General features: G+C 34.9%; 1 protein-coding gene across 14 annotated transcripts; it reads right to left on the minus strand.

The window, feature by feature from the left end:
• Positions 1–1,959: 1,959 nt before the first annotated feature.
• LOC137813544 (TLC ATP/ADP transporter) lies at positions 1,960–20,131 on the minus strand. 14 transcript variants are annotated; one of them, XR_016519480.1, is made up of 13 exons: positions 19,743–20,005; positions 19,478–19,642; positions 16,654–16,752; positions 16,420–16,551; positions 16,257–16,325; positions 16,087–16,183; positions 15,822–15,924; positions 11,596–11,806; positions 5,674–5,787; positions 3,512–3,648; positions 2,702–2,782; positions 2,405–2,521; positions 1,960–2,176 (listed from the first exon to the last, which is right to left on the minus strand). XR_016519480.1 is itself a non-coding variant. In XM_068615870.1 (13 exons), the coding sequence occupies exons 1-13, from the start codon at positions 19,839–19,841 to the stop codon at positions 2,093–2,095; spliced, it is 1,503 nt and encodes a 500-aa protein (XP_068471971.1). In that variant the 5' UTR covers positions 19,842–20,131; the 3' UTR covers positions 1,960–2,092. The 14 variants fall into 14 exon arrangements, 9 of the variants coding, with proteins under 9 accessions (XP_068471971.1, XP_090156428.1, XP_068471973.1 ...); XR_016519481.1 differs by having other exon boundaries at positions 3,512–3,643; positions 11,591–11,806; XR_016519482.1 differs by having other exon boundaries at positions 11,591–11,806.
• Between the last annotated feature and the right edge of the window lie 230 nt (positions 20,132–20,361).

Consider the following 20,361-nt stretch of genomic DNA (forward strand, 5'->3'; position numbering starts at 1 on the left):
AACCACGAAACCAAGAAAACCCACAAATTTCACTACTAACTTCATTAAACTTCAACGATCATAACTTAAACCATTTTCAGAAGGATATTTTTTTAGATTTACAATATTATTAGGAGTGCAGGAAAAAAATTGTTGGGATGCATGAAAAAAACCCATATGGTCAAGGCAACTTTTTCTTGGCATTGGGCCGCCACGCTTACTATATGTTTGACCTAGTTGATTTTTGGCAAATGCTCCCTGCACCCAACACTTTTTAACCTGCACCCAACATAATTTCAAAAATTCCAAAAATATCCTTTATTTCGGAAATAAAAATCCAGAAGTGAAAATATTACATTCTGGAAAAATAAATCCAGAAAAGATTTTTGTGTTTCGAATATAAAAATCTGGAAAAAAAAATTTCATTCCAGATAAAAAAATCCAGAACTGAAAATAATACATTCCAGAAAAAATTATCCAGAAGAAATTATTGTGTTCCGGAAAAGGAGATCTGGAATGTAATTTTATATGTACCCCATTTTTTAAGGGTATTTTCAGGTTTTTTCCTTTGATTGGGTGCAGTAATATGGTGCAGGAAGCAAATTGCCTTGAATTTTTTTAGTTAAAACAAATTTGTATGCTTAATTGCAATTTAGTTCTATATTCTAATAAATAAAAAATTAGTTTCTAAATATTTTTTTTAAATAATTTTATTTTATTAATATTTGGAAAAATTATTAATATTTGGAATGATAAGAAGATACACACAATCTTTGTAGGAGGTTTTATCCTTTATTATCTCATGACTAATATCTTCATCTTTGTCTTCACTTTGGACATATTTTCAGTCACTTAAATTCTTTTCTTGATAATACATAATCATTAAGATGTTTTTATACTTCATATCCACTTGACAATATATGTTCTTGGCCTCATAATTATGATTATATAATGTATTTTTCTTTGGAAGCATTTTCTACAACGAAACAAACAATTCTGTTAAGTGTTTATTAATTCATTAATTTCACTAAAAGCAAATTCATTAATTACACTGGATTAGCTACATAACCTTAAACCCTAAATTATATAAAAAGATATTTTCGACATATGTCAAAGCCCGGAGAGGTGCAGGTCTAAAGCATTGGATGCTAATAGCAAATGTCATTCATAGCACATGGTCAGCAGGTCCTTTTTTGTGTTAGTCTTCACATAAATCTGCATAATGTTTCATTTTTTTTGTTCTGACATTATATAGTCCAGCTTTGGCTTTCTTCGTGCAGCAGTTCTTTCGTTTTAATAAATTGATTTTCTTATAAAAAAAACTTATTCAGATTGAAGGGATGTGTAAGTTTTGTAAGTGTAATGCTTTTCTTTTTCCGACTCCTTTAAATACGAGCATAGATACCCAAATTACCAGCACCAAAGGGATTGAGGCAATTTCTTCCAATACCTCCATAGTTTCTTCCCTACACCTCCATAAAATTTTCAATTCTAAAATTATCCTTGAGCCAAAGATGCAGGATTTGTTTGTTTTTTCATTTCAATAAATTACATAGTTTATAGATCTTTCAAACTTTGGTATTCAAAATACAAAATTATATTCTAAACATTAATGTTTTTTCTGGGATCGAAAAAGCATTATGAACACAATTTTCTTTCCAAATTTTAGAGTTTTCTGGATTTGAAAATGCATTCTAAACTCTAAAATTTGAAAGGTATTTTCTAGGTTTGAAAATACATTTCAAACACTAGAATTTGGAATACAAAATCGTATTCGTTTTAGAGTTTGAAATGTATTTTTGAATCCAACAAACTCACTCCGAACTCTAAAATTTGAAATACAATTTTGTATTCCAAATTTTAGAATTTGGAGTGTATGGATCCGAAAAAAAAGGAAGAGATGTGTCAATAAAAAAGATGAAAAAGGACAAAATTGTCATTTCACTTGGTGTGTAGGAGGAAAGCATGAAAGCATGGAGATACTGGAAGAAATTGCCAGGAATTGATTGAAAATTTTGGAAAGCATGGCCTTGTTAGCTTTTATTATCTCAGGCTCAACTTTCTCCACCCATATAATAACTATAATATATTGTACATTTAATAACAAATTGTATTAAGTAGATGAGGTCTCGTGCTTTGAAAGTTGCACTTGCCGACGACCCAAAGTGTATGCTGTGACTATCCACAACAAACAAACCTACAGAACGGAAAAAAACACGTTAGTCTTGCCCATATAAAAAGCAAAAAAAAAAGAGGACAAAATATGTACAGAGTATTGATAACTATTTGAGATAATAGGTAGACGATTATATGAAACAGGGTATGGAAATAATCGGTATACTTTTCTATTTTTTATTTTTAGGATTCTTAAAAAAATGAGAGGAATATTTTATGAATAGGGACAGTATGACAGGTTTGAACATACAGGCAGGCCATAAAGGGAAACTGTTGATGGATTCCCGTTGAAAGTACCAAAAAGCATTTTGTACATTCCAGCTGCTGCAGCATCTCCAAGTCTTTGAACCAGGACATCTATGCATACCTGCCACATAAATTTGGCCATTGTCATGTGAGATCATTTCATGCATCATCTAGAAATGTCCAAGAAATATATATATATATAGGATGTATAATAATGTTACAGCAGTGAAGCCATTGGCTCTCTAAATTGAAATAGCAGAAAATGGTTATTGGAGGAAGAAAGGAAACAAGATGGTCGTACTTTAGCTTTATACTTCTCATCCTCTGAAACAACTGTAAATAAAAGTTCTCTACCTGGCCTTGTCACAACATATGTAACAACCTGCAATGTTGTGACACGTGATTAAGAATCCACAAAAGTGTGCAACAATTAATTTAATCAACAGTTTACTATTTTATATCGTGAGTTGCAGGTCACGGTCATGAATTTCTCCAAAAGATGAATGTAGTATGGAGTATATTGTTGAAAGGTAAGAAGTGCATATGCTGAAACACTTGTGTTTTAACTACACAACGAACTCATTATTTCTATAATGAATGTAAGAAATACAGAAACACAAATTCCTAAATAATTACTTTTTTTAATTACAGGAACATACCATTTATCCACCGGTCAAGAAAAGCACTGTAGCAAATGGCAGATTAATTAATTTCAGGACTGGCACAGTGCTCCCTGACTCTGTTGCCAAGATGACGATTATCGATAGGAACATTAACAGACAGCTTAAAGCAAGGACTCAATCATATGCATTACTAATGGGAATGTCTCTAGGCAGGACTTTTCTAAAGTGACAATAATATACCTCTATATTTGGTCCTCATAGCAAATAGGAATGGAGGTAATATGCAATGTATCATGATTATCACACACGGAGTCCTTGATTGACTATCATGCACTCTAATTTGTGTTTAAACTAGACAAACAATATTTTATGTCATACAATGAACCTACACATATACTTAATTCACTTGACACATTTCTAACACGATATAATGTTAATTATTGAATTCTATTAAAGGAACCAATATTTTTGAAGTCATAGAGAATAACCTTTCTCAATGTCTCACAGGTGGCAACCACCACCCAATTTGGCCAGACAGCCAGAGTAACTAAATTTAAGAAGCCAACAAACGGTGTTGAGCATATAGCTATAGTCACCCCAGCAACAGTAAGAATGCGTCCCTGCACTAGTAAAAAAATATTTACATAGTTAACGTTAGTAACATGACTCATTAATACAAAAATCAAAGAATAAAAATCATGACGGACCTTTTTCATCATTATTGTCAATAATATTACCTTACCTCTTCAAAATGGTTACTTCAACTAATGTAGCAAAGGAAATAATAAGGTCATAAAAAACTATTCTCCTATTATTCATTGTTTATGCAAGTATAGAGATGGAAAAACAGACGGTCCGAACAAGCCCAACAGGTAAGTAGAAAAAAATGTGATGGACCAACCCAGCTCATGATGTTATGCCTAGTCTGACCCCTATGTCTAGACCATTTTGGTGTGCTGCTCCTTCGTTCATATAAAACAGCAAATACTGAGCACAACTTCCCACAAGAAAATGTTGGAGACCAACATGTTTATGGGCCAAAAGAGCCATTGGTCCATGAGGGGCATGAGACACCTAAGGATGGAGGGTGTATGTACATAAAGGGAAGAACAGAAATCCTAAAGCTGAGGTGGCATGAGTAGCAGAGAGGTTGTTAATGAGATTTTTTTTTTATTATTTAGACTGACAAGGAAGAGGGGGATAGGCATTGGTCTGTAACAGAAAAATTGTAGAAACCTCTGTCTCTTTTAACATTTTCATATAGGTAATTAGAGATAATGACCAGTGAACTTTTTCTAAACTTGCTTCACTGAATCTGTCATAACCTCATTGCTTGTATTGGTAGTTCCAGTTTTCTCCAAACAATTTATTGTGGAAATGGATGATTCTGGCATTGTGCTAGGAACTATGCTATTACAGAAGAAACAACCTATTACTTTTTGGAGCAAAGTGTTATAGACAGGAGGCCATTGAAATCAGTGTTCGAAAAAGAGCTTATGGAGATAGTATTGGTAGTTCAATAATGGCAACATTATCTTATGCGAGGGTGACTCAACATATGTATAGATCAGCGTAGTTTGAAATTCCATAATGTGCCTAAATTATTAAACGGTCAATTTAAATGGGCTAGTAAACTTATCAACTATACTCTTCATGCATTTCCTCCATCTATCCCTAAGAGACCCAGGGAAAATTTTAGAAGAAAAAGCTTGGCATACCAACAAAGACTCACTAACCAAACATGCCGATAACCACCAGCTCAAGAAAACTCAATGGCCAATATAACCCCCATAAACTCAGCATATAACGATAGTCATTGTACAATGGTTTGAATTTTGAAGTTGCCAGAGATAAAAAGGGGAAAAATGAGAGGGTGTGGAAATTTTATTATAGAAGGAAATTTTAAAAATTAATTAGCTGTTAGCTGTTAACAGCTGTTGCAGGATGGGGGCTGAGACTTTGTTTTATGAAGTTTTATATTCTTTTCTTATGTGGTAGATGAGGAGTGAGGATAGTAGTTTTGTGACAGGAAATGCCCTGTGTGAAAGGAAGCATTTTCCTTTATAAACCTGTCTTGAGGGACTGCCCCTACAATTTCTCTTGTGCGTTTTACCTTCTTTGTGAAGACTCTTACTGTCAGGGTTTTTCCCCTACAGCAATTTGTGATACCTAAGCTGGATCTCCTGGTGGTAGGTTGACCCCTATACAATGTGTTCTTATTAGAGGGCCAACTCTATCTCATGGAAAAGCAAAAAGCATATCATAGTTGCTAGATCAAGTACTAAACCGGAATATTGAATTATGTCTCTTACGTTTGAACTTAGTGTTTGAAAAATTTCTTCAAGAATGGCTCCAATGAGAACTCATGTCATTTCATCACAGAAAATATGAATCTAGCTTTTGCGAACTTCAATGATCAACTGACTTATCTCCCCTCACGAATGTCTTTCTGAACTCTAAGAATTAGCTATGTATAAAGTTGGGTGCTTGCTTGTGCTATGATGAGGGTAATTTAAGAAAACAAACTCGGAAATCTGTACTTAATCTACTAGCATTGTCAAATTTTATTTTTAGGAACAGGTTTGAACTCAACTTTGAAAGAAAGATGAATATATTCCATGTGGATAAAGTTATTTGGGGAAGAGCTTACCGTCAAGGACAGCTGTCCACCAAGAATAAAAACAGCAATAAAGCTATTTATCTGCGCAAACAACCTTCTTCTTCCTAGAGAGCTGGTAACTGTGGTGGCAATCACACTCACTTTCTGCAATAACAGAAATTTTTACAGACCTATGGGTGCTTGAAAATCCAACTTAAATCAAACAGAAATAAATATAGCTAAGGAAATTAATCATCAAAAATACATATTGTGTTCAAACAGTATTAATTAAATTGTCCGTATGGGTCGCACATATGTATTTCATTAATGGCTTGCTTGCAATAAATTAAAGGGGTTGTTATAATTATAAAAATAAGTGGCAGATTCTATACAATCAAGAATATCTACATTATCTAAGCATTATTAGAAACATTTTTATTTATTTCAATATCACATCTTTATTATTAGAGGATGTCAAATCTCCACTGATTTTTCTCTCTCGGTGTAAATGAAGCATCTGTATTGTCTCAAAAGCACATGATTTCAGTTCAATGTCTCTCTTTCGTATAGTTTAACTTAACATGGAATCTGAAGCCTTCTTCAAAACCATGTTGGTCTAGTACACCCATTGCTTATCTTGGAAGGCTTCATGTTGCCTTCCATGATTTCGTGAAGCTCCTTCCACCATCTAAAGATATGAAAAAGGAACTTGAGAACTGCAATATGTTTTTTATTACCTTGGGATTGTTTGCTACCCATGATCAAATTTTGAAATCATTAGTAAACCCTTCTATGACTTATGTATCATACGTGCTATATATTCCTAGAAAATAAATACAAAGACAAACACTTCGTCCAAAAGGGAAAACATTGTCTTTGTATGTACAGGTCATTCTAAAAATCAACCAAAATGTGAACATTGCTACCTCATTGAACATACCATTGATAAGTGTTGGCAGCAGCATGGGAAACCCCCTCGTTCACCCAATATTGCCTAGGCATCTACTCTTGAATCACTATTGCTCCTACATTACTGGTTGATGTATCTCCATTATCATATGCATACTTTCTCAAGTGGTGTGCAGCTCACTAATCCACAAGTGGTGTGCAGCTCACTAATCCACAAGGAACATTGTTCGATGGCACAAACTAGTAATTTATCTGCTTTTCTTTCTCAATCTCCTTCCATTAGTCCTTGACTCTAGTGCAACTGATCAAATCAAATATCTGGCAATCATTCTCTTTTCTCCTCCTTTACTAAGGTTGCCAATTTGTCTTTTATAACTATTGTTAATGGTTCACAAACACAAATTTGTGACACTGGTACAACCCAATCCCTTCCATCCATTATCGTTGACTCCATTCTTTATGTCAACAACCCTTTTAATTTACTGCTTATCACCCCAATTGACACAATCCCAATTATTATTTCACTTTCACTCAAATAATATTACGAGTTTACTAACGAGTTGACTCGCCAGACAGTTCCCGACTCGTAAACTCGAACGAGTTCAAGGGTGAACCCGCGAGTTTGATAACCTTGATCTCAACCCTTTTATACCTGTCATTCATCTATTTCTTTTGTTTGCATTTCAAAATCTATAGGTGATGCCTTGGCTCATCCTGGTTGGCGTCAGGCCATGCTTGATGAAATGAATGCGCTTCAGAATAATAAAACTTGGGAACTTGTTCCTTTACCATTTGGGAAATCTTTTGTTGGTTTCAGGTGGATTTTTGCTATCAAAGTTGGTCCTGATGGTACTATTGATCATTTCAAAGCTCGTCTTGTGACTAAGGGTTATACCCAAATTTTTGGTTTAGACTATGATGATACTTTTTCTCCAGTGGCTAAGATGGCTTCTGTTCGCTTGTTCATAGTCATGCCTGCTCTTCAACAATGGTCTCTTTATCAACCGGATGTCAAAAATGCCTTTCTTAATGGGGATTTCCAAGAAGAAATTTATATGGAGCAACCTCCCGTTTTTGTTGCTCAGGGGAGTCTTCTAGATTGGTATGTCGTCTTCGCAAATCCTTATATGGCCTCAAGCAGGGCTTGGTTTGGAAAATTTAGCAATGTTGTTCAACAGTTTGGTATGACCCCCAGTGAAGCAGATCATTCAGTTTTGTATCGTCACTCGAGTGTAGGGTGTATCTATCTTATAGTATATGTTGATGACATTGTTCTTACAGGCAGTGATCACCATGGCATCTCACAAGTAAAACAACACCTTTGTCAACATTTTCAGACCAAAGATCTTAGCAAACTTAGATATTTCTTGGGGATTGAGGTAGCACAATGCAATACTGGTATTGTTATCTCTCAAAGAAAATATGCATTGGATATTTTGGAGGAAATTGGGTTGATAAATTCGAAATTTGTTGATACTCTCGTGTATCCCAATGTCAAACTTTTACCCAATCAGGGGGAGCCTCTTTCAGATCCTGAGAAGTACAGAAGATTAGTTGGAAAATTGAACCATCTCACTGTTACTCGTTCTGATATTTCCTTTGCAATCAGTGTGGTGCGTTAATTTCTTAATTCTCCATGTGAAGATCATTGGAATGCAATCATTCGTATACTGAAGTACATTAAAAACTCTCCTTGAAAAGGTTTGTTATATGATCATAATAACCATACTAAAGTAGTTTGTTATTCAGATGCTAATTGGGCAGGATCTCCATTTGATAGAAGATCAACTTCGGGTTATTGTGTCTCCATTGGTGATAACTTGATCTCTTGGAAGAGCAAGAAACAAAGTGTTGTGGTGAGATCTAGTGCAGAAACAGATTATAGAGCTATGGCCTCGGCTACTTGTGAACTTATTTGGCTTAAACAGTTACTAAACGAATTGCAATTTGGAGAGGTCACTCAAGTGACACTTATATGTGATAATCAGGTTGCTCTTCATATTAGCTTAAATCTATTTTTTCATGAAAGGACCAAACATATTGAGATTGATTGTCATTTCATTCGAGAAAAGATTATATCGAGAGATATCAAGACTGAGTTTGTTAATTCAAATAATCAATTAGCAGATATTTTTACTAAACCCTTACGAGGGCCCAGGATTAATTACATTTGTAACAAGTTGGGTACATATGATCTATATGCACCAACTTGAGGGGGAGTGTTAGATATTATTATTAGATATTATGAGATATTATGAGATATTATAGATATTGTTAGATATTTCATATTTATGTAATCAGGACATATGTGCTTGTATGCAAGGGAGTCAAAAGGAATGTTAAGGACATGATAGAGGATTCTGTTTTGATGAGTCTTATAACAGACCAATAGAGGCAGGGTGTATGCTGGTTCAGGGTTCTGTGTAAGTCGAAATTGTAAACTCCGACCAATCTAAGTGCGAGATGGACCCTGGCAAGTAGGAAGTTGGTTTCTGATAAAAGTGAGCTTAAAAGGAGCAAACAGGGGGAAGCCAAAGTCCAAAAAAGAGCGAATGGAAGATGCTGCATTGAAGTGACAAGTGCTACAATCGTGCCACTGCAAGCTGGGTAGAAGGAATGTCAATGAGGTGGTGGAGAAAACCAATATTTTGGTGTCTTTTGATGGTTTTGTAGCTGCAGTTTGCAGTGCTTATAGCATTTCAATACGAGTACGGTGCTAGATGGAATAGGATGTCTAGCTTATGCAGCAAACATTATCTATCTATTGCTTCTGGGGTGTTTGTTCATCTCTTTATTCTTGGAGATTCTTAATGTGGTTTGGTTTATGTAAAAGGGTTGGGATACCCCTTTTGTATCCCTCTTAATTTAATTTCATTCTTTGCTGATAAAAAAAAAATGTAATGGGCTTAGCCCATATGTTTCTTTTCCTATATAAACATAACCCTATGTGTTCAATATACACAAGGGATTCATCCTATTCTTTCTTTTCCTTTAATAAGATAGATGAGAGAAAAGAAATTTTGTTACCAAACATATGATCAAAGGCACTGGAGTCAAGAATCCAAGGTCCAAGGGCGAAGGACTAAGAAACAAAGGCTATGGGATTACCAGACTGAGCAACGCCAATGACAGGTTGTGTATCACATGGCTGCCTTGTATTGAAGATACTCATTATAGGCATCAATAAGAGTTTAAACCTTATCAGATGCTCCTAAAGAAACGACTTGAGCAATATTAGTGGTCTTGGGTTATTTTTGTGCCGTTGTACGACAGTTTGCCTCAATATGGTTATACCATTGACAATAGTTGCAACGAGGATGTTGACCATTATAGCCACCACAATTTCCACTCCATCTACAGTAGGAGTAAAAGGCAAATGAATTTGTTAAAAGTTTAGAAAACTCTCCAAACATGTAAGGAACAAAGAGGCGAAGTAATTGTTCACTAACGGTGTCATAAGATGGAACAACAATGCAGAATAATATTTGATTAAGGGCAAAGTCAAACTCAAGAGAAAATCCAACCACTGCAAGAACAACAAAAAACATTCCACGTTGTTTAGCATGTTTGTCTGCATCATTAGTGATAGGCATGAGGGCATCAAAATCAGCAATTAAGTGGTCGAGCTTACCAAGATAGGTTTGTATATCATGGTTTTCAAGCTTTATAGAAATAAGGTTGGAGACAACCTTGTAAACACGATGAACATCATTGGAATAAAGTCTCTTGGCTTTGTTCCAAACAACATAACAGGTAGTAAAAGCTTGATATTGGAGCTGCAATTTGCCATCAATGGAGAACCAGAGAACACTACACAAAGAGGCGTCAATTTGCTTCCATCGGGCTTCATCAGTGTTCGGAATATCTTTGGCTTGTTTGGTCATGTGGTTTTCACGACCTTGACCCAAGAACCACAACTACATAGCAACATCTCAAGAATTGTAGTCACTTGTTTCAGCCAGATTTTCACATGCAATCAGCATAACAGTGGTAAAATTCACTGCATACGCGATATTTGAGTGGGACTTGTCGAAACCCATGTGAAATAAACCAAAACAAGTGGGTTGTGCCAAAAAAAAGGGAAAAACGACAATATGTTACGAGTGTGTGAGGCGGCGAAACTGACCAACCAACGAAGCTTGGTGGTCACCGAAGGAGGGTAGTTCTAGTAGCACAATCACCAAAGGAAAAGAATGCTACTAGAACAAGTGGGTTATGCTGGAGAAAAGGGAAAAATGACAATATGTTACCAGTGCGGTCACTGAAGGAGGGTAGTTCTAGTAGCACAATCACCGAAGGAAAAGAGTGCTTTGTGATAAAATGAAAGGGCATGTAATGGTTACAGGTATTATTCACACGAGAGAAAATGGGGTCTTCTATGGGTTGCGGGTATTGTTCACCTAGAGGAAAAGAAAGGGATTGAAAAAACCCTAAAACTATTGTTACCATATAAGAAAGGGTTATCTGAATCTTGTGTCAAATGCAGACCACACGGTATGTATTTATACTAATTTACAAAATCAAATACAATAAATTCTTGCCTAATAATCAGGTATTAATGATCCAAATTTCCTAGAATCTATAACAAATCTAATAGATTTAATTGAGTGACATTGTTTTTTGAAACTTTATTAAAGGCTTAAATATGTTTTTAATCCTCCAATTAAATTTTAATGTTTTGGTCCACTGATTACATGAGCACCACTTCTTAGATTTGGCTTTACTTTGCTACGTCTTTCAGGAAATTTGACGAAAAGGAAATATGTTAGTAGAATTTCAGTCAGCAATAGCGTTTTGTATATGTACAAGAGGAGTGTTAGCAACAACTCTCTAACACTCTATCATTGGTTAAAATTTATTAGAAACTACAAAATTATGAGTGAAACTCATTAAATAAGTAGGACTCAAACATAATTGGGATTTTCAATAAATCTCAATCAATAATAGTGTATCGATCGCATTACTCATTTATACAATTCCCCACATGTTCTAATCATTCATGTAAACTTGAAATGCAAATCACGAAAACTAAAGATTTTATAACAGGACACAAGATTACCTAACCTGGAAATAGAAGAGTGAAGATACAACTGCACTTAGCCAGATGAATAATGATACATGTAACAGGTAGGTTGATGACAATATAAGCCAGAGTCCTTCAAATATGGGCCAAATTGGAAGCTTCACTGAAGTAGATGACTTTGGAGAACCTCTTGGAGTATGTTCCATCTTTTGAATCTCCTCAGTCTTGTTTTCATCATTGGAAGCAGATTTTCTAGATTCAAAGTAAATAAATAAGTATGATTGTATCCCTCGTGATGCCATGCATTATATATACATTAAATTACCCATTTAACTCAGACAAATAGTTTAATGAGATGCACATGATTCCCTCATATTTATCAGAAGTGTGTTTGTTTTTTACATTTTTCCATCTATCTATCTTTCTATCCATGCTTTTCAGAATGATGTTTACTTTATATTTTTTATTTTCTACAAAACTAAAAATGGTAAATCATGGGACTTTAGGTATAGAGAGAGGAAAATGATAAAGTGGATTCAGAATTTGGATGAAGAACAAAAATATCTTATTGAGGAGCCCCTAATTCCAAACTAGTCACGATATGGGTACAACACCAATAAGAGGGATGAATGATTTGGATATTTGATAGATCCAAAAGCTCAACCAATTGTCCACTACAAAAACGTGAGAAGCTACTCTCCTTGCACTTATTTATATCCTCAAACAAGGTCACTAAACTACAGAATTCTTAGAGTGATAGCTACTAGTTTTGATCCTCTCATTATAGAGGTTATCACTCTCCTTTTGATAACTAACCGACTTGAGGGTCAGTTGGGTTTGTCAACATTTTAGAAAAAGAGAGCATACAATCTAAATACTCAAAATTTGATATTAACTTCATAGATTTCAAAAATTTTGAGAGAAAATTCCATAATTTGTCTTACTGATTTTAAAAAGTCTAGGGTTAAGCTCCATAATAGAAGTGTCAACACTATTTATAAAGTACTTGAATAATGAGAAAATAAAGAAATATAGAATAAATTACAATCATGCTAATTACAATTTCAACTCCTCTATTTGTAACAATCATTTCCTCATAAAAACGTAAATAAAAAATGAGGGAATGAATGTGAAGATTCTAAGGATATTTTTTCTCAATTACTGTAGAGATATTAGAATATTTTTAGCCTAATTATCCCATATTTACAACACTCTCCTTCAAGTTGGTAAATGAATATTGATCAGTCTCAACTTACCAACATGATCTAGGAATCCGAAGGAAGTCCTTTACATACACTTTGAGTAGGAGCATGAAATCCCTTAGTGAAGGAGTATGGGTCCTACCCTATTTTTTACTTCTCCAGACCCATACTTTTTGCCTAAAATATACAATACCCAAAGGTAGATTTTTTGTCAGTAACGAAACTTACATAGTCTGTATTAGTATATATCTTCAAGATCAAAGTATCTCCTTTCTTGAAAAGTAGCCCCTTTCCTCAACTTGACTTTTAATTCTAAACAAAATTTTCAACTACTTACATGTGCCTTTCTCTAGAATCATGCATAAATTTGCTTAGCACATGAACATAATTTTACTCACTTTAAAGCTTTAATCATAGATCTTTGGATGATAATCACGAATAAATCCATTGTTTTAATTGAGATTCCTCTAATTGAGTCTATTTTGGTCTTAATTGTTATTTGTGTTAATCTTTTGTTTTAGTCGCAATAGACGGTCTAATACTTCTCAGAGTAGACTAGATGATCTACTAGAGAGTCTGAAGGAAGTTTCTACTTTTGTGAGGGAGTTGAATATGCGAAAGTCCAAGTTGCTTCTATGAATCAAAAATAGAAAACGAAATTTGAGGAGAAGAATTAGATAATAAAATCTACAATATCTCAATTTTGTCTTTAATTAAACTCCTATTTAGTTTTCTAAACAATCTCTTGGACGCATGATTCAAGAGGTAAAAGATTAAAAACCTTATGAGTAATCACATGAAAACGAGTAAGGTAATGAATAAATTACTGGACGCATGTTTCATTAAGTAGATTTGATTGTCTTTGGCTGATGCATGTTTGGCCCACTCGCAGAGGTCGAAACTTCCTTCAGCCCGTCTAGCAGACGCTCTTATTAGACTGTCTAATCTACTTCTCACTCACCTTTTGGGATTGTTTATGGGTTTAATCCTTTAACCCCTCTTGTTTATTACCCATTCCTACTTCCAAAGAAATAATGTTAAGAGAAAGGAGTTGCAAGAGCTAAACTCATAAAAGATCTACATGTCAAAATCAAGAAAGAAATTGAAAAGAAAGTAGCAAAGAATGCTACAATAACAAACTAAGGAAAAAAGGAAGTCATTTTTCAACCTGGAGATTGGGTGTGGTTGCATTTGAGAAAGGATAGGTTACCTACTCAAAGGAAATTCAATCTTTAAGATAATAGAGATGGACCCTTTCAAATATAAGAGAAAATAAATGATAATGCATATAAATTGGATCTTCCATTCCAATGTCTAATTTGCTTGAGACCTTGGATGAAATCTTCCACACTCCCAATCTATCTTATTACAACCAATCTCTCAACGAGTTTTGCCCACTACCTCCGGATCTCCTTAACAGTGATGTTGCAAGATCCTCCCGTGAAGGGTTCTTCCGTCTATCACCAGAATTTGAACCAATGGCTAGTGTTTCCTCCCATGCTAGTAAAGGCTAGGCATAACTTTTCCGACATTCAGACATTTTGTACTTCAAAGAATTTTTCTACCCTTGCCATCATCCCACTGGATCACCCCCTTCAAATGTAGGCAACTCCACCCCTTTTATGCAAGGGCAAAGTGGTTCTTCCTCGCCCTTATTAGATTTGTTACTAACAATGTCTTGTTTCCTTTTCTCATCACCATTGACCGAGTATTCTCCTACATACGACAATTTCTGCCCTTTCTTCATTTCAAGAAGAAGATTCCTTTATTTGTCATGTCTTACATTACATGCATTCTTTCACAAAACTCATGTTTGTTTTCATGTTTGCAATCACCTTCCTTTGTTCGCTGGCCCATTTCTCCAAAGCACTCACTTTGCTTTCCATTATTCCAATCATAAATATGGCATTTCAGACAAAAATATTTAGGAATCAACACTATTTTCAGAGAAAAACAATGAAAAGAAAATCAAAACTTCTTTATTTCACTAACCATACAAAAGATGCCAGAAAGGAGCACTCTCCTTTCCACTAGATTATTCCAGTTACAAGTCTCTCGAGTCTCCCAAAACTCCTCCACTTTCCCCTTTTAAGCTTCATATTAAAGGGCTCCTTCCTGCTAACTAACTTTGAGCTGTAAAAACTACCTTACAACAGTATTCTTAGTTTTTCTTTTTAGACCTCCTTCTACAATGAACCTGCAATCCTGTCTATTATCAACCTTTCGTGCTTCCTCATGCCTAACAGATTAGGACTCAAGGCTGTTACTAGCATTAACTATCTAACTAACAGATAAAGTAACACATTATTAGAAAGATAAGGGGATTGTATGAGTTAGTTAGGAGAGGGTTGTGATTTACAAATGCAAAAGCGAAGTAGAACTCCCAAATGTCCACATGTGAAACAGAAATTCTCTGCTACAACCTACGATCATTACTTTGTTTTTTCCTATATTCAGATTCATTTCTATTAGCACGGCATCTTAAATTACCTAAGAGAAAGCTACTGTTCATTTGCACGTAAAAAATTGAAAAGTAGGCAAGAGGCCAGAACATGTATCCACTTCTTCCACAGATTTAATATAAATACTGATAACTAATATATTGTGTCAGCAAAGAATCCCTCTGCAGGAAGAATCAAATAAAAGCACCCCTTGTAATACATACACAAGTAAAACAAGAAGCAACTCCTTTCTGCATGGATATTAACTGCTTTGAATTAAAAATAAAGGGATAATATGCAGAAATATACAGAGAAGTTGTCTTCCAATATTATGTTAATGTTGCAGATCATTGGTTCTCTCCAAGACACCAGAACTTGGCCACCAAAATATGCCACCAATGAACGAATCAGAAATATTGTGATTGACAAATACAATCAGACTATACTGTTCACAGACCTGTAACCAGATTTAAGGGACTGATCCAAAACAAATTTCTAGTTTTAGATGCTCTGTATATTTAAAGGTTAATACATTCCTACAGAATTAAAATGGTATATGCCATCCAAAACTTATAAGGTTTCACTCATATATATAACTACAAAGAAAAGAATACGTAGAATGACCTAATGGGAGACAATTTTTCTTCTGCATGAGATGTACCACAATTTATCCCTCTTGATGTCTGTGCTGCAAGTTCCATCAATAATGCAGCAAACAAAAGCAAGACTGCAAAAGATATGATTGTACTTTATGAGAAGCAAACAAAAGCAAGACTGCAAGTTCCATCAATAATGCAGTAAACAAAAGCAAGACTGCTAAAAATATGATTGTACTTTATGACAATAAAACTTCATGAGAAAAGACTGTTGAGGGCAAATGCAAACTTACATGGGCCAACAAAAGCCATCCCAATGGCAAACAACGACCCAAAAAGTTGTCCAAGGGTAGCACCAGCACCAATAAACCCGAATAATCTTGCACCTGACTGAATCCAGAGTATGTTAAGTAGGCCCTAAATAATCCAGACATAAACAAAATTGATATAGGGGCAAACAAACCTCACTGTCCATCACATCAATTACCCTTGCCCAAGTTGAAGAAATTGTAATTAGATTAAGCAAAGCAACCTACACAAAATAATATAAACTAGTGTGCAAAAATGTCATTTGAAACAATTAGACATTAAATTCTATATATGGAAAATAAAATCATCAACCATACCCAAAGAAACAATCCTATCCGAACAGAGATATAGAACCATCCATGGTTATCCCAGCCAAATGAAGATGCAAGACTGCCTTGGTCACTAATTTTCCTTTCTTCCTTTAAGGGATTGATCAAGGGCATGGATCCCTAGCAACATAAACCCAATTTAAGACAATCAAAAGCAAATATTCTGAATTTAACAAGTAATATAGACTGCAGCAAACAACTTCAAGTTATGCTATTTCTTACAGTTAAATTGGACTTTGAATATCCAGCTGATGAGGAGTGCCATAGAAAAAAGAACAAAATGAGGGATACACTAAAGAACCTGTGTATCAAAAATAAAGCCTGGAATTTCAAGAAGCACCATTACAGATTATATTAATGGGAACATAAAATAATAATAACTGTCTATCATCATAAAAATTCAATTCCCATAACCAGAAAAACTAAATATGAATGCATGTCACCATATTATTATCTTATTTAGTAGAACTAGAACTTGTAATAACGATTAAAAAATCAGTTCATCTTATTACATCCAATATATTCTGTGATTTTAAGAGGCAATTACAGACAGTGCCACATAATAAAAAATATACCACACCCAATGCTCTTGCAAGCCAAGATTGTTAATGGCAGATATTACTTTGTCAAGCCAATATTTAAAAGGACAAAATAAATTATTAAAAATAATCAAATGGAAATAAATGGATCGTGTGTTTTAATGCAGTGTTGGAAAGGTTTCTTAATTGTGGCAACCCATTTCTGCCTTAATTGTGGCCTACGGAGTTTATTACCAATTTCTCATAAAGGGCTACCTACAAAGGGACTAATCAGAAAGGCTATATCCAGTGTATGTACTTTGTCTTGTAGATGGTGAAAAAAAGCAGATATCTGCTATATTTATGAAGCAATGGAGAAGACCAAGGAAACAATTATAAAGTTTTCACTAACAATGAAAGTATATACAAGGATGCATTTACAATCATTGATAATAGATGGACTCGCCAACTTCATTGCCTATTGCATGTGGCTAGTCACTTTGAACCCGAAGTTCTTTTATTCCAACCCAAAAGGAATATAATTTGAAGGATACCAATGGGTTACATGCTCGCATCAAGAGGTTGGTACCAACTAAAGATGTGCAAGAAAAAAAATTAATGGAGTTAGCCCTTTATAAAAGTGGAACTGGACTCTTTGGTGATGACTTTTCCAAAACATCAAGGAAGACCACAACTCCTGGTGAGACACTTAAACAGCTCCTAAGTGTTCTAAATTGCTAAATTATAATGTTTAAATTTCAAGTTACTTTCTTTGTTTTCATAACTCAATGGTGGAAAAAGTATGGTCACTCAACTCCAAACTTGCAAAAGCTAGCAATCAAGATTTTAAACTTGACATATAGCTCATTAGAATGTGAACGCGATCAGAGTGTATTTGAGATGGCTTATTTCATTATTATTCTTTTGTAGAAAGTAGGAAGAAACTAATTAAAATTTTACTTATTAATAATATAGATTCACTCAAAAAAGAGAAACAAACTTGACCATAAAAAATTGCACAATTTGGTTTACCTAATGGCTAACCAACAACTTAAAGATACAATATTAGGGATGAAATATATCTCATTGCACTCAATAACATTGATGAGTGCAATGAGTGGTTAGTGGGACAAGTGGATGATAATAATAATGAAGATGGGGAAATGAGGTGTTGGTGGGTTCTTTCAAGGGGAGGTACTCCAAGGAGATTCGAAAGATACGAGTTATGAACAAACTCATATAAGAGACCATGACATCACTTTCGAGTTATGAACAAACTCATATAAGAGACCATGACATCACTTTCAACCCAAAACCTTAAGACAATAAATTTGTGGGTCTTTTCTCCTTGTATGTTGCTCTTCTTGCCTATTTTTAGCCAAATGTCAGACTCCAACTCACACTTGACTCCAACAATCTCCTCCTCAAGTATGAGTTTCTTCCACATTGGAAAATTTCCCCTTAAGCGAAAGCATTCTTCACCCAATCAAAGTCCCTCACAACCAATTGATATTCCAATACGAGATTCTTCTTCACCAGATAATGATATAGTGAAGGTCATGTCTAATCCTTTGCTTTGATTTTATTGTTATTTGATTTTCAAGACTTGCTATTATTATTAATTACATGGTTGTCTTTATCTATCTATCTATATATATGTGTGTGTGTGTGTGTGTGTGTATATATATATGTATGTATATAAATATGTGTGTGTGTGTGTATATACATATATGTATATATATGTGTGTGTGTATATATATATGTATCCGATATGGATACACTTTATACTACGCACATGAATGAAAGAAGATAAAGAATATTGACCCTCGACAAACCTTCTTATTTTCTTCTTATTAGATGGAATATCTCCGACTGGAAAGGCGCCTTCTTCTACCGTATCACTCATAGACTAAAGATAAGACCTAAGTAGTGCTTCCAAAGCTTGGGATTACCTCAACCACACAAGCCAATTTTAGGTGGTTGAGTTAGACTCCAAGCTCAAATTCTAAGATCCAACAGCTCACAGTCAGTCCTTTTAGATAAGATACATGTTATTAACATTTGAAAATAGGTTACTTGTTCATTGCCCTCGGCATCAAAGTTCAGGACTCAGGTTGCTTGTCCAATGCACTATCAAAGGTGCAGCCTTTATCGTTCTTGCTGACTATGTTCGGCAAAGCCATCCATATTCCGGTTCTACTAGTTCACCTCTTGATTTCCCTACAAGTTCTTTTGATTGTATTTGCCTGAATGGTTAACAGTGTCTACCGTGGGTCTATGTTTATTGCTATATCGTGTGGAACAGTTACTCGTTGGTAGATGATTGTGTTGTACTACAATGGATTAGTTGACTGCTGTGTTTTGGCACAATAACTCAACCTTATGAACTTATGATTTAGTCATTTATGTATGATTTTAACATGTACTACCATCATATTTTGTGTTCTGATTTATTTTAGTATGAAGATGCAGAATGGGCATTATCATACTAGAATGCGCAATAATGAACTCTTAACAATATAATTTACCTTGCCTTTGGAAAGGTTAGGCAGAGAGAATATGAGAGAAGAAAAGGGCGCAGCAACGAGGGTGAGCACCAGGGACCCCACGAATAGACCCGGCAGATTTGATAACCCCAATGAGATGGCACCCTCGTCCCGCAACGGAAGAACCACGAAATACGCACTCAAAACCTGCAATCAATGCCACAAAAAAGTGATAACCAGTTAAAGAAAAAGAAACTGAAGGGGAAGGGAAACATGCTCAGTGGTTGCCTTGAGCAGAGAAACTCACGAAAAAAAAGCAGAAGAAGGAATGGAGCAGAGCAGAGGTCTCGTGCGGGTGAACCGTAACGAAGACGGAGACGACCGCATCAAACGTGGACCTTCCCATCGCATTAGCGTTTCGAGTTTTGGAGCAAATGGATGGAGATTCGAGAAAGACCAAGCATTGCTTGCAAACCTCAGGTCAAAGTCTTGAATCTGATTACACGTGGCAAAATATAATGAGGAGAGAGAAGGAGGAGTCTTGAAAAACTGTTCTATAATATTTTCTATACACTACTTGGCTAGGGTCGTTACGAATTAAACCACGGAGGCGGTGGATTTTCAAAACGTTTGGTTGTTTGGCATAAAATAAATAGTAAAGGTGGTGGCTAGGTGCTCAAGTTGTTCATATGGTTTATGATAGTCATGATAAGCATTAGATTTATGATGAATTATTTGGGTACTTTTCTAGATTTCGAGATATTTGGAATCTCGAATATATTTCTATTTTGATGAAATTAAATTTAAATTTAAACACTCTTCTTGGATCGGTTGAATATTAAATTTAGAATTTCTATTACCGAATATCAACAAATATTAAAAATATAATATTTGTAGGTACCAAATCACGTGTAAATATGAGTATT

Source organism: Phaseolus vulgaris, chromosome 1, assembly GCF_051622355.1.
Source record: "Phaseolus vulgaris cultivar YP4 chromosome 1, ASM5162235v1, whole genome shotgun sequence".
Lineage (NCBI taxonomy): Eukaryota > Viridiplantae > Streptophyta > Magnoliopsida > Fabales > Fabaceae > Phaseolus > Phaseolus vulgaris.